Raw genomic sequence first — 12,980 nt, forward strand, 5'->3', positions numbered from 1 at the left:
GAGAGCTGGAGCTCCCCAGCTAACAGACAGCAGCCAGTGCGGAGCATCTATCCTCCGATCTCCGATCACTGTTTGTACAGATCTGCGCACATGGCTTTCGCACTTTGCAGCTCCTAATAGTAGGTAGTATATTCATTTGTCTAAACGGTTACCTATTCACATCATGATACCTGTCGACTGATTATTTCGGAGCTGGGATCCACCATGATTGCTTCTCCAATTGTGTGATATCCTTCTCATCCATTTCCTCAGCACAAACACCCCGTCTTGGTCTTTGTCGCCGGCACAAGCCTTCCAGTCTTGCTGTTTATCAATCTATATGAGGATCAAATGAGGGTGTTTTCCGAACAATCAAAGTTTTTTTTTCGTTTACATGAAGCGTGAAACGGGAGAAAAAGAAGAAAGTAACGACGCGGAATGTATGCCGAGAGTATGGCTTCAAGCAAGAGTACCTCAGCATCCTTGATCAGAAAGTTGCAACTTCGGACCACTTCTGACTTTGCAAAACACCAGCAACATGCTGTCCTTTCTCGGCTAATCGCGACCGGAAGTTTTCGATCCACATTATTTCCATAAGGCCGTCCTGCGAAGTCGCATGGATGTCTTTATAAAAGTCCATCGCTACTTTCATGGGCAAGATCAGCATGTCAGGCTGATCCGTCTCGTGGAGGACTGAATCGAGCCCGCGACAAATATCCGCAGCAAACAGGCATCCATGCTTATATTGAGTAATATCAACCTGCAAGTCATACGGTAAATTGGGCCACATATCTGGATATGCATCAATGGCCGGCTGATAAATGATTCGGTGCAGATTCTCAATGCATCGATGAAAGATAATTTGTGTCATCCAGTAATACAGAAATGCAAGCCCGGTGTTTCCGTCTTTAAAGGTGTACAGATTTGAGAATGGAAGAAGACCACTGGGGTTGCTGAATTCATCGACCCAGTAAGCCATAGGATATCCGTAACTGGATCGGGTTGCCACCTGGAACCAAGCATTGAATTGTTTTTCAAGCGAAAGACAATTGCGAAGGAGCTGTTGAGCATGGTATCGTCGACTGAGCGTTGCTTCCACCGGCGTGATACGATCGACTTGAGCAAGAATTGCTGGCAGAAAAAGGACGTAGTCCAGGAGGCTGTCCAGAAGAGACTTTGGGTGGCTTTGCCATGGGATCGTTCTCCAATCCTGAGATGAAATAAAGGTATCTTGTCGATTAAGGAGTGCAAATCCGGTATTGAAAACACTCAGTACAACAGAATTGACATGTATGTTGGGTGATACTTACAGCTAGAGGTCGATATACCCGGACGAAGAAATGATGGTTAGGGAAATGGCTGAAATAGGCCGGACCCAACCTTCTCACCCGGTTGGATCCAGATTCGTCAAACGCATATGCTGCTTCATGCTAACAGGAGTCAACGACTGTACGATTCAAGTCAGCAGTTTATGCACCAACCTCGAAGAAGAAGACACAATAACTCTGTGCCGAGTCATCTTGATCATGAACACTTGGTATTCGCGCCAAACATTGCGCCCTAACGTTGAGGTCTCCTCCACCTATCAAAGGCTGTATTTCAGTCGGTGTGTATGGTGGAAACGTGATTTGGAAAGGCGACGATGGCTCATCCAGAGCGGAGTCGTTCGGCAATGGATAGGGGAGCCTAGCGTTGAGGGCCGAGACGAGAATTGAATACTCAGCACCATGGTTCGACACGAGTGTATGGCTATCCCAAGCCGAAGTCAGAGGTTGGGTTGGGGTAAGGTCGAGAGCTCGTGGCGGTTCTTTGGATGACGGCGACCTTTTCTTCTTGGACGACGACCCCTTCTTGGGATGGGAAGCGACTCTCCCCTTATTCTGCGGTGTTCCGGTGATGAAGACTCGTTCCCTTTGGTATCCTTCGCATTCCTTTCCACCTGCTATGCATTTGTGGCAGTATGGTCTCTCATTGCTACACTATTTGGTGTTGTTAACTCGACTTGGGACTCGCCATCAACAGGGGTTAGGGTACCAACTTTGACTCTTCTGCGTCGGCACGTCTCGCAGCCTTTGTATTTTCCGGGAACGCCAACCATAATACGCACTTGAGTTGAGGTGATAGATTCAGGAGTCTGGCATGTTGTTGTCGCAACCTGTGTTCGAGGTGGCTACTATTATAGTCAAACAATTTGGGTTAACACTGGGATTTCGGCAACGCCGTCTGCGATGCTGCAACTAGACAGTCACCAGCATATGTTGCAGTGAGGCATTCTGCCTATGTTCAACACCCCACACATCACAAAAGTTCATATTCCACACATGCATAAGGCTGGTGCTATTTACTGCCAACCGCGGGTAGACCCACCCCAGCGAAGAGGCTCAAATATGTCGTCTTGCATAGCAATTGCCTACGACGGTTTCATCTTGCAAATGAGATTCGGCATATACGACGAATAAGACGAACCGGACGCTTGGAATCAACCCAAACCTGATGGAGGACAGTATGCTTACGTACCCACCAAGGACACACCTTACCTTGGCTTGGCTGGTAGGGGCTGGGGCTCGATGATATGACGAAATGGGCTGTGTCTGGAATCAACTGACACAAGGGTATGAGTGACGATGTCAATGGGCAATGGCCCGCAGCAGAGCCCTTGGGACATGGATGCTGTAGACTATGCTACCAAGCTACATACGTATAAAGAAGAACTTTTGGTTTAGCGCATCGGCATGTGTGGAGAACGTGTTTCTAAAGTGCAGCAGCCCCATAAGGCTGACAGGGAAGCACAGCATGTGTGGAAGGGTAGTAATGGCTTCTTGTTGGCTGTCAGTTTATTAGAGTTGAAGCTTACCAGTTGGCATAGGGTGAGAATGACAGATTCCAAATGACCATGAGGTGTTAGCCCACATTGCCCTCCTATCAAGAACAGGGTAGTAGAGGAAGCAGCGGTATGCAGCCCTACATAGTTGCACTTGGAGGATTGACACTAACCTATGCTACAACATTCAGCTATATGGAGTAGGTATTCCTAAATATGACCAAGGATGAATGAGCTGAGCGGCCGACTCAGAATGCTTCCAAATGACGGAGCAATTTCCGCTCTATGGGTCGACCTCTACTCTACATGTCAACGCATTATAGTTTTAATTTACCAAGACATCCGATCAATATACACTTCATGCTTAGATACTACTATATATTCTCCTAGCTCCCACAGTCGGAATACGGCACGACACTGCTCACATCATGTTTTGGGCACCATCATTCAAAACTTCCGCGTATTATGATTCGCTGCGTTGCAAACACATATAATATGGGTTAAATGGAGATGCATTTTCAAAACTTCTGCGCGATATGATTCGCTCCATCGAAAACGCAATGTAATATGGGTTAAATGGAGGTGCAAGCAGTTGAGCAAGCAGTATGCAATGCATGACGTTGCAGAGAAAGGGAGTAAGATATGCTTATGCTGTCACTCGTATACGAAACCAAGAGACCGGGGTATCAGATATACTTGTAGGGGTTCATGATGCCATTCTGGGTCAGATGTCAGCCCTAAGCTCGGGGGAAATGCAACAGTGAGGAGAAGAGAGCAGCGTGATAAACCCTGTAGGGCTGAACACACAAAACACAGGACAGGAACGAGGTCGGACACGGGAAGGAAGACGGAAAGGATAGGGATTAAACTCACAGGATCAAATAGGTTCTTAATCTGCTTCATCACACCGATAGTGGTGTCGTCTCGGCTGTAGCCGATAAACTTCTTCTTGGCAATTCCCAGGCCATGCTCAGCGCTGATGCTGCCGTTGCGCTTCTGAATCCACCCATACACCCAAGGTTCCAAGGCTTTCTCAACGGCAGGATCGTATCGGCGCACGGGAATGTTAAGATGCAGGTTGGAATCGCCCATGTGACCATAGCCGAGGACGTCAACGACTGGGTGGTCGGGTGTATCGCCCAATAGACCGGCCTCAGTCATACGGGACTTTGTATCCTCGACGAGCTTGTACATCTCGTTGAGAGGGATTGAGATATCGTACTTGTAGGTGCCTCCCCAGTGGCCCAGGCACTCGGTGATGCCCTCACGCCAGCCCCACAAGTTGCGAAGCTGTGTTTCGTCTTGAGCAACGACACCATCGGCAATAACCTCACGAGTCATGACATCCTCAAGGAAGGCCTCGAGCTTTGCGTAGTCATGCTCGCTGTTTGAGCCGCTCGTCTCGATCAGGCAGTAGAAAGGATACTCACCCTCGAGAGGGTGCTCTTGACCCTTGACCTCTGACACGATTCTCTGACTGCGACCGTCCATCAGCTCAAAGGCAGATAGAATCTCTGACAGCTGCTTCTTAGCCTCACGGAAAGCAAGCTGAGCCTTTTCGTATGACTCGAGTCCAAAAACGGCGACATTAACTGCAGGTGATCGCTGCGGGCACTGGATGGCGATCTTTGTGATAATACCCAAAGTCCCCTCAGCTCCAATGAAGAGCTGCTTGATATCGTAGCCAGTGTTGTTCTTGCGCAGGGTGCACAGGTCATTGATGATGGTGCCGTTAGGCAGAACGGCCTCAACACCAAGAACACTGCCGTGCAAACTGCCGTAACGGAGCAATCGCAGGCCGCCAGCGTTTGTAGCTACGTTTCCACCGACGTGGCAAGAGCCCTTAGCACCAAGGTCGAGAGGAAAGATATAACCCTTTTTGGCAAGGTACGTATCGACAGCCTCGAGGACACAGCCAGCGTCGATAACTAGAGAGCCGCTAACCTCGTCAAAGGAGCGGATCTCATTCATGCGGGCCATGCTAATGACGATCTCGTCAAAAACAGGGACAGAGCCTCCCACGAGGCCTGTGTTTCCACCCTGGGGTACGACAGCCAGACGCTGCTCGTTACAGTACTTGAGGACGCTGCTGACTTCCTCGGTGGTGCCTGGTCTCAGCACCAACTTGGACTGGCCCTTGTACTTGTGCATCCAATCCTCGTTGTACGTCTCAAAGTCTGCAGCGTCTACGCCCGTTCCGCTTGTGACACCATCGATGATGGCCGAGGGGTTGTCACCCAAGATCTCCCGGAAGCGCGCGACATGTTCAGGCGTTACCTGAGCGAACCGTGAGTCGCGCTCGAGCTGGGGGTACATCTCGGATGTCAGCTTGCCATGCTGAGCCCGTGTGGGGGAGACGAGCCTCGCGGCTGTGGTTGAAAGGCATCGAGCAGGCGACTGTGAGTAGACGAGGCCTCTACCGAGAGCATTGGCCCTCAGAGAAGCAGTCCTCCTGCTACCAGAGGTGGGCGCTCTGAGGGCGCGGAAGAGCTGTGAACGACAAGACATGCTGGCGATTTGACTCTGAATCGAATTAGCCTCGCAGGTCTTTTATTCGCTGGCCCGATTGGCTATAAACAAAGCAAACAGGGAAAACCAAGAAAAGAAAAGAAGAACGAATCTGTAACAATTGTCGCCCCCAGCAACTTTTCGTTAATGAATTGCGCAAGGCTAAGACTGGCACTGCGGAGCCCACTTCACACACAACCTGGGCTACCTGCACAATCGGTAGACTATAACCGACACCGGCTCTGCAAGTGATTGAATGCCTGAATAGTACAGGGTGGTAGAGAGCAATTAATGGCGACGCCGTCATCGGATTTGCTTCACTTTTTCCACAACGGCCTAAAATTTTGTCTTGAAATGGGTCATGCCACTCTAAAAGTCTCTATAATTCGGCTAAATTGAATTTATGCCGAATTTATGCCAGCACTAAAAGGCGGCGATAAAGTGCATTTGCCGCATTGAAATTTTCCTACTTTGACTATGTATATACAATTAATTTGTTTGTTTATCTCCGTTTAATTGGTGGTGGTAAAACATGAATTTTAATACCTAATTCTGACGTTTATACGCTTCTACTTCTGTTTGTAAATATATATTGCCATGTAACGTTTACTTCCATGCCTCGGAATACAAAAGTCCCAGCCTTGTTAGATACAACATACATATCGTCGCGTTACAAGGACTTTTGATATCCAATTCCTAAGTGTTCCGCATTGCATATAAGCAAAAGTTGGGTGTCAGATTTATCAGCTCAATAAATAGAAACATTGACTTATCAAGTCTCTGATTTCTTCATGGTATTAACTAAAAAAGAACTACTCCCACGGCAGGTGTCCCCCAAAAAAGCTGGGTAAAGCCGCCCCAACGTTGTTGTTATCCTATCCATCATTCCATCTCTACAGTCGTCCACTCTCTGGTATAACTCAATGGAATATTCATTTGTCAAAAGTGCCTCCACCTTCGCCTGTACAAAAAAAAACAGCACTGTCAAGTATTGTGTTGGTCAGAGTGAGAGCCATTATCTCATCACTTGGCTTCCCTCTGCCTATCTTCCCCTCCCCCCTTTTTCGGGCTCGCTAAGTTAAGCTTCATATTCAATTCCATTTGAACAGACGCATGCATCTCTAGCCACTGATTCTCCTCTCGTTCCTCCTAGACTCCGTTGGTGCGAGGGCTCTGTGGCTCAGGATCAGACCTGTCCGGCAAGGCAGTTTCTGAACCTCCCTGCCTGTTTTGTTCGTTGATCAGTTTCTCCATGAAAGAGATGTAGTCGTATTGTGGCATTCCTCGGTCTTCTGACATATCTGGTCCACTGTGTGCGGGCATGATCTCAACAAGTTGATCAATCACTTCATCAGGTACCAAGCTGTGTCGTAGATCCATCTCTGTCACGTATGGCTTTCCATCTGCCACCTCACGGAATGATTGGTAGACTTGCTCTGCCGTGTTCTGATCTTCTGTCACATCCACCATGAATCGGATAAATTGTTCAAATGTCACATAGTCTCGTCCACCAGATGTCGCATGGAAGTAGTCGTGCATCTCATCTTCCGAGAACACAAGTCCAAGAGACGCGAGGGCTGCACTGAACTCGAGCTCCTGAAGAGAGTTGGTATCGTCGCGGTCAAAGTGGCGAAAGACACTCTCAAACTCTTCCAGCTGGATGGGTGTCAGGTTTGTCATGCTTCGTGCGACCATTTGGTTTTCCAAAAAGGCAAGTTTCTTCTGTACTGATGTCTTGACAAGACCCAATTCGTATGACAGCTCATCGTATGTGTAAGTGGTAAAGTCGTTCTCCTCGATATTGGCCTCTTGACACTTTTGGTCCAGTTCTGAGATCTTGTCCAGATACTGGTCCAAGGGTGAAAGGCTCTCACTAAGCTTCCTGACATGATGTAATTGGTCTTCAACATCGCCATCAAGACCAGATAGGGCTAACTGCATTGTGTTAAGAGCCATTGCGAAGTCGTTTGCTTTATCGGCAAAGGATTTACGAAGGGCGTTCTTGATACTGCGAGACAGTCAGTCGGAATGTCAGATATCTTCACTGTAGGTAGACTTACTCTCGAATGGTCTCGTTGATGAGCTGGGCACGTCTCATTTCATTTGATGCCAGCTCTGCCCACCTCTGCTCAAGAGCATCCAAACTCAATTCCGCCGGTGGGTCGTATGGTCTCAGACGGTAAGTACCCAACTTTGTCTTGATGTTTCCAAGCAACGTTGCCAGGTCACTCTTCTCGGCAACCCATTCTCGCTTCTTGCCCCTCTTGTAATCGAAGAACTGGTTCAATTGAGCCTTGGCGTCGGTGTATGTTCCTTCGAATGTAGCCTCCTTCCAAACCTCGATTCGCTCCTGGATGGCTTTCAGGAGTGCCCGCATCCGTCGTTCGTATGCACTCTGCATCTCCCAAGCGCCTTGCATGTTGTTGACGAACTTTTCAACACGACGTCCAGCATTCTCAACCTTTTCCATTTGCGAGAATGCGTGGAACCAGTAGGCGATGTAAGTCATCAGGGATCGCTCATCAGGCTTTGCGACATCGCACACATCCTCTACATCCAGCAGCTTGGGGATACCAATCTCCTTATGTGCGATATCGAAGGCCAATTGCATATTACCTCGGTGGTCTGCTTTGTCCAAGGCATCGTAATCGATAAGGTCTGGTCGGTGAATGTCCAGTAGAGCACAGAACGCCAAACCGTCGTTCCAGCTGCCACTAAAGTCTCGTACCTCGACCTCCTCGTAACACGCCGTCTTTCTTTGACACCAAAGCAGTAGACCTTCCTTTGCTGACATACCCTCCTCGTTGATGTCGCTGATGGTGAACCGAAGAATCAGTGTCCAGATGAGGCCCAGAACAATCTTTTGGTTGCCATCAACAACATCCTCCGCACCAATGTTGGTCATCTGAATACCCCTGGATTTGACAAAGTCGAGTGCCGTGTTCGCATTCTCGAATTTTTGGACTCGAAGCTTGGGTTTCGAGGCATAGCGGCCGAGCGATTCGTGTGAAAGACATTCGAGGAGGTGAATCAACATGACCTAGATGTAAGTGTTAGTCAAGCTCACCAAGGTAGCGTTGTCGTTCAACTTACACCGTCACTGAGATCCTTGACAAGGTCCTTAACCTCGAGGTTGCGAGCCTCAATCTTTGTGTTGAGCCTATGAGAAACAATTTTTAGAATGTTACAGCCTATAATTGGAACAAGAAGCATACCATTTTGTAAAGGTCTTTTGTTGGACCGTAACCCATCTTTGCTGTTCCGCAAAAGCCATCTTGATTAACTTTGTGTCATGCGACTCAACAGCAGCAAGAGCGTCTGCAGGAATGGGATTGCTTCTAAACGACCTTGGGCTTGACGATTGTTCCTGTTTGTGAACCCCTACAGGTGACGATACGTTCGTAGTTGTGCTTCCAGACCGTTGCGCTCGACCAGCATACGGTTGTGGCTTGTCCCACCTGTTGCGCGGGGTCGGTGAGGACGGTGGAGAGGAAGAGACGGAGGAGAGGGAAGCGCCTGTGAGGGATCGATTGCGGGCGATGAATTCAGATACTGGCGAGGAACAAGTGTTGCTGGCGAGCGAGGAACGAGGAGAGTGCAAAGAGGAGTCGAGAGTAGGGGAGATTGGAGTCGAAAATGAGTCGAATGAAGCGGACGAGACCCTCGAGGATGTCGAAGATGAAGCCGAGACCGAGGCGGTGGAGATGCACGATAAGCGAGATGATTCCGATATTGAAGCTGATGGGGAATGCGGACGAGGATAATGGAAATGGGGATGACGCTGTTTGGATTGTTTGTTGTGAAGGCCTTTGTCGTGTTGTTGCTCTTGTTCTCTCTCTAGGTCCTCATGCGAATCGTTGCTGCACAGAGCCTCCGAGTGTAAACAAAAATCGGGGAACTTCTCGTTACCATCCAGGTTGCCGGGTTGTAGTGGGAGCATCCCCTGAAAAGCCTGAACGGAATTCCTAACAGCGTCCATTTTTAGCTCTGAGCCACACGTTCTAGCGGTTGCTGCGAGCCCCTGTTAAGGTGGTAAGTTGGGCCAGGTTAGGTATAGGCTGTTGACAGACAGGGCGTCTGACAGTCAGTTGGAGGCCTTTGAAGATGGTATAAAGGTAATTTAGAATTAGATACGAGGCAGACGTGTGAAATGTACGAATGTTTAAATAAATATGTATTTTCTTCTTTTCAGGCACTAAATCGAAAGGGAGGCTGCTGTTGGGTTTATACCTGGGTATTGGGTCCCATCTCTTTCATCCCAGCGCCTCTTGAACCTCCTCGCATAAGATCCTTACCACTGCATTACCCTTGAAGATAATGAACAGCATGGTACAAAGGGGTTGTTCCTAATTATTCAACTAATAAATTCTGTTTAATTTGTTTCTCTTAAGTAATATTTAATATTCCCCAGACTTTCCTCAACTGTTTCCATCTAGCAAACTAGTTTCATAAACTCGAGACTCAATGCACATGTCAACTTAACTGCACGGGGACGGGAGTTTATTTCCAGGGGGTCCCTGCGACCGGCTGTAAATCCCGGCGCATGGCGTTCGTTGTTCAGCTGTTTTTGGTGCCACTTGGAGGGGTACAATTGGGGAATGGCAGAAACGGCATATCCATTGCTGTTGAAGGACAACCTAACCTAAACGTGAACGCGTGTAAGCGGTCGACTGGCTGCAAATATTTAATGGTTTGTGAAACGTGTACCCCTTTTCTTATGCAGATTCAAGTTAATTGTGTCTATGTTATAGTTTTAGTTTAACCGAAAACAAGAAATAATGGCGGCTACTTGTTAAGTTACATGGCATACATTATGTCGAGAGACGTTCACTTCACCTTCACCCACCATCAGTCCATACGAATTCATTCACAACTTCCAGGCTCAATTCCATTCGAGATACAAAATAGAAACAGAAATAACGGATTATATCTTGTCTTTAACATATATATGAGACCACAGATGGCGATAAGTCTATTGTTGGCTGCACCGAGATTCAATCATTTGCCGACGACAACTGTCTCAGACAAGTTATTTGCATGAACACCACCATCATATGGTGCATACCCACTAGGAATGATAGGGACGATAAACATAGAAACAGCACACTCTACCAGAATCAAGTGTCATGATTAGTGGCATTCAAGCAGTTGCTATTATTAGAGAGATGATCCGCATCATGTCCAGGCCCACCTACGAATGGATATCAATACAGGAAACAGTCTTAAGGAAGGATGAAGTAGAAACCGTATATCCAATACCATTTCACATATTGACTAGTATTGCTCAACTGACTCTTTTTCATCATATTTAATCAGACGATTAGTCTCGAACAAGGCCCAATATGCAATAGGATGATCAGAATCGGTGTGTTAGCGGTTCGAGTTTTGATACCGCAGATCCTGTAATGGTAATTGAGACGGCTGGTGGTCTCTGAAGCATCGTAGACTCCATATAACAAGGGTCAGATGAGAACAGAGGATTTGGTAAAGTGATTGATACACTATGCAAGTTCTTATACACGATTTATCATACAACCATTCCCAATGCCCGAATCCGTCTATGGCTTCTTCTGTCCGAGAATCTTGGCATGTTGCTTTCCAACTGGTCTTCCAGTCTGACTGGCCCGTGACCGTAGAGTGTATCTCTCCTTCTTCCAGGCAAACACCATCTGGTCCACACTGCCCATGTCGTGCTTGGGCTTGCGCATGTATGTGAGACGAGCACGTCGTGCCCTCTTGGGTCGTCGCCAGATAATGTCGATACCCGTCACCGTTGGGCTGTAAATCTTGAACCACATCTCCACGCCCACCTTCATCATCTGTCCTCGCAGTTGGATGGCCGTATCCTGGCCCCGACGTCGGATTTGAAGAAAAGCTCCAGCAAAGGGCTCGCCGCTTTTTGTCGTCACCATCAGGACATCCCCCACCTTGGCGCTGTCGGCGTGTTCCCTGGAGAAAAGTCGTGTGCGTGCGCCAGTTGGGTCGAGCTTGGTGATTTGCTTTTCCAAGAGTGCGGGCATGGGATCGGGATGCGTGCTGCGAATGCTCGGGACGCGGGGATGAACGTAGAATTTGCTGACCTTGGCAATATCCGCCCCTGGATTGAGTGTCAGCGATCTAACTCGCAATGTTGCAGACATAAAAAGACGTACGCTGCTCAGCGCTGAAGGCATTTAGCATCCGCTTGGACGTAGACTCAACAGCGGCTGCTGAAGAGGCATGTCTCTGGAAGTTCCTCTGGAATCTTGTTCGTCGAAGGGCAGTCTTGAGACAGCCGACTGGCCGTCCCAGGCTTGCGACGTTCATTGTGATGTGAATTGCCGTGAAAGATACGACAACGAAGTTGAGGTAGGCTAGAATTTCTGAAGCTACGTCCAATGTTCATGGCCCGACAGTGCCAATTTCCAAATCTGATTGGTGCGGTCCCGCAGTTTGTCCGCCCGGGTTATTTTCAACAGCACTGTTGTAAGGTAAGTTTGGTGCTGAATACCTACTCGAAAAAAACGACAGCCATTTTTCTGGACCAACTCGATCATTGAGTTGCGCAGCCAGCAAGATGCTGAACAGGTCAATCATGCCGGCCCTTAGGCCGTTTGCGAATTTGCGAGTGTCTCTTGCACACCCTGCACCCCAATACCGACGCTTCAGTGCAACTCCTACCCGATGTAGGTCAATTCGAAAACCGACGACATTGATATTGAAGGAAAACCCATTGACACCTTGCTAGGCTTGAGTGCTGTCTTCGCAGAGACAGAAAACCCCGAGCTGAACAAAGTCCTTATCGATGTTCAGGAGAAGATCATTCTTCCAGCATACCTGCCCGAGACACAGAGAAAGATTGTCTACAACACTAGCAAGGGCGACTACATGCGACGCAACCCCATCGTTATCGAGCTTGATGGCCTTGAGCATACATTTTCGCCAATCGATATAAAGAAAGACATCCCAAATTCAAAGACGGCACTCACAGACGCGACCAAGCTGATGAAGACCAAGGAGGAATGGGACAACATCGGTACATTCCTTGCTGGCTACCAGAAGGCTGGGATTAAGCTAGATCAGGAGCACTATATGTCCTTGATTCGAAGGGCATGCGCCTCCCAGCAGGAATACTCTATCATCGAGTGCGCCAAGCAGGCTGACAAGACTGGCCTTACTCTACACCGCGATTCCTCAATTGCCCTCTTATTGTCATCCATCAACCAAAAGATCTACAACTCAGCGCGAGAAGATGGAGACACGTTGCAGGCTTTTAAATGGAACCGCCTGATCTGGGATATTATACAACGGCCAGAGCACGTACAGCGCCGTAGCTCAGACAGTAAGCTAGCTTGCGGAAGCCCTGTTACCCGAGGACTTCTTCTCTTCACTCAAGCACATGCAATCCAAGCACAACAGGCAGCCGGAGAGTCTGTCGAGAAATTGACTCAAGAATTACGGGATAACGTAGAGTTCATCGCCGGTCTGTGGAAAATTCAGACGGCTCATGAACTGCTTCGCTCGTGGCATCTCAACAAGTTAAACGTGCGCAGTGACCAAGGGACTGCCGCGAGAAAGGACCCTCTCAGCCCTTACTACTACATCAGGGTAGTTGCTCAGAACATCAGAGCGATGGAGCTTGCACAGGAAATTATTGGTGACGATGCAAAGAACCTGATGCCCTACCATGACA

At 48.3% G+C, this 12,980-nt stretch overlaps 5 protein-coding genes across 5 annotated transcripts; 1 reads left to right on the top strand and 4 right to left on the bottom strand.

Moving 5' to 3' along the window:
- Nucleotides 1–466: 466 nt before the first annotated feature.
- Nucleotides 467–2,874, bottom strand: FGSG_13109 (uncharacterized protein; the record flags this gene model as incomplete). Its single annotated transcript, XM_011328722.1, has 8 exons — nt 467–1,189; nt 1,290–1,409; nt 1,461–1,958; nt 2,087–2,149; nt 2,394–2,469; nt 2,517–2,649; nt 2,678–2,805; nt 2,834–2,874. The coding sequence occupies 8 exons, from the start codon at nt 2,872–2,874 to the stop codon at nt 467–469; spliced, it is 1,782 nt and encodes a 593-aa protein (XP_011327024.1).
- A 293-nt stretch (nt 2,875–3,167) lies between these two features.
- On the bottom strand, nt 3,168–5,366 carry FGSG_13110 (D-lactate dehydrogenase 2). The gene is made up of 2 exons (XM_011328723.1): nt 3,674–5,366; nt 3,168–3,519 (listed from the first exon to the last, which is right to left on the bottom strand). Exons 1-2 carry the CDS (start codon nt 5,306–5,308, stop codon nt 3,487–3,489), a joined length of 1,668 nt encoding a protein of 555 aa, XP_011327025.1. The 5' UTR covers nt 5,309–5,366; the 3' UTR covers nt 3,168–3,486.
- Nucleotides 5,367–6,457: 1,091 nt separating this feature from the next.
- On the bottom strand, nt 6,458–9,287 carry FGSG_07284 (uncharacterized protein; the record flags this gene model as incomplete). Its single annotated transcript, XM_011328724.1, has 4 exons — nt 6,458–7,316; nt 7,369–8,348; nt 8,402–8,468; nt 8,524–9,287. The coding sequence occupies 4 exons, from the start codon at nt 9,285–9,287 to the stop codon at nt 6,458–6,460; spliced, it is 2,670 nt and encodes an 889-aa protein (XP_011327026.1).
- A 1,501-nt stretch (nt 9,288–10,788) lies between these two features.
- On the bottom strand, nt 10,789–11,637 carry FGSG_07285 (uncharacterized protein). The gene is made up of 2 exons (XM_011328725.1): nt 11,461–11,637; nt 10,789–11,405 (listed from the first exon to the last, which is right to left on the bottom strand). Exons 1-2 carry the CDS (start codon nt 11,612–11,614, stop codon nt 10,867–10,869), a joined length of 693 nt encoding a protein of 230 aa, XP_011327027.1. The 5' UTR covers nt 11,615–11,637; the 3' UTR covers nt 10,789–10,866.
- A 245-nt stretch (nt 11,638–11,882) lies between these two features.
- FGSG_07286 (uncharacterized protein) lies at nt 11,883–12,899 on the top strand (the record flags this gene model as incomplete). The annotated part of the gene is made up of 3 exons (XM_011328726.1): nt 11,883–11,973; nt 12,036–12,770; nt 12,895–12,899. 3 exons carry the CDS (start codon nt 11,883–11,885, stop codon nt 12,897–12,899), a joined length of 831 nt encoding a protein of 276 aa, XP_011327028.1.
- Nucleotides 12,900–12,980: the final 81 nt, after the last annotated feature.

This window comes from Fusarium graminearum, chromosome 4 (genome assembly GCF_000240135.3).
Source record: "Fusarium graminearum PH-1 chromosome 4, whole genome shotgun sequence".
NCBI lineage: Eukaryota > Fungi > Ascomycota > Sordariomycetes > Hypocreales > Nectriaceae > Fusarium > Fusarium graminearum.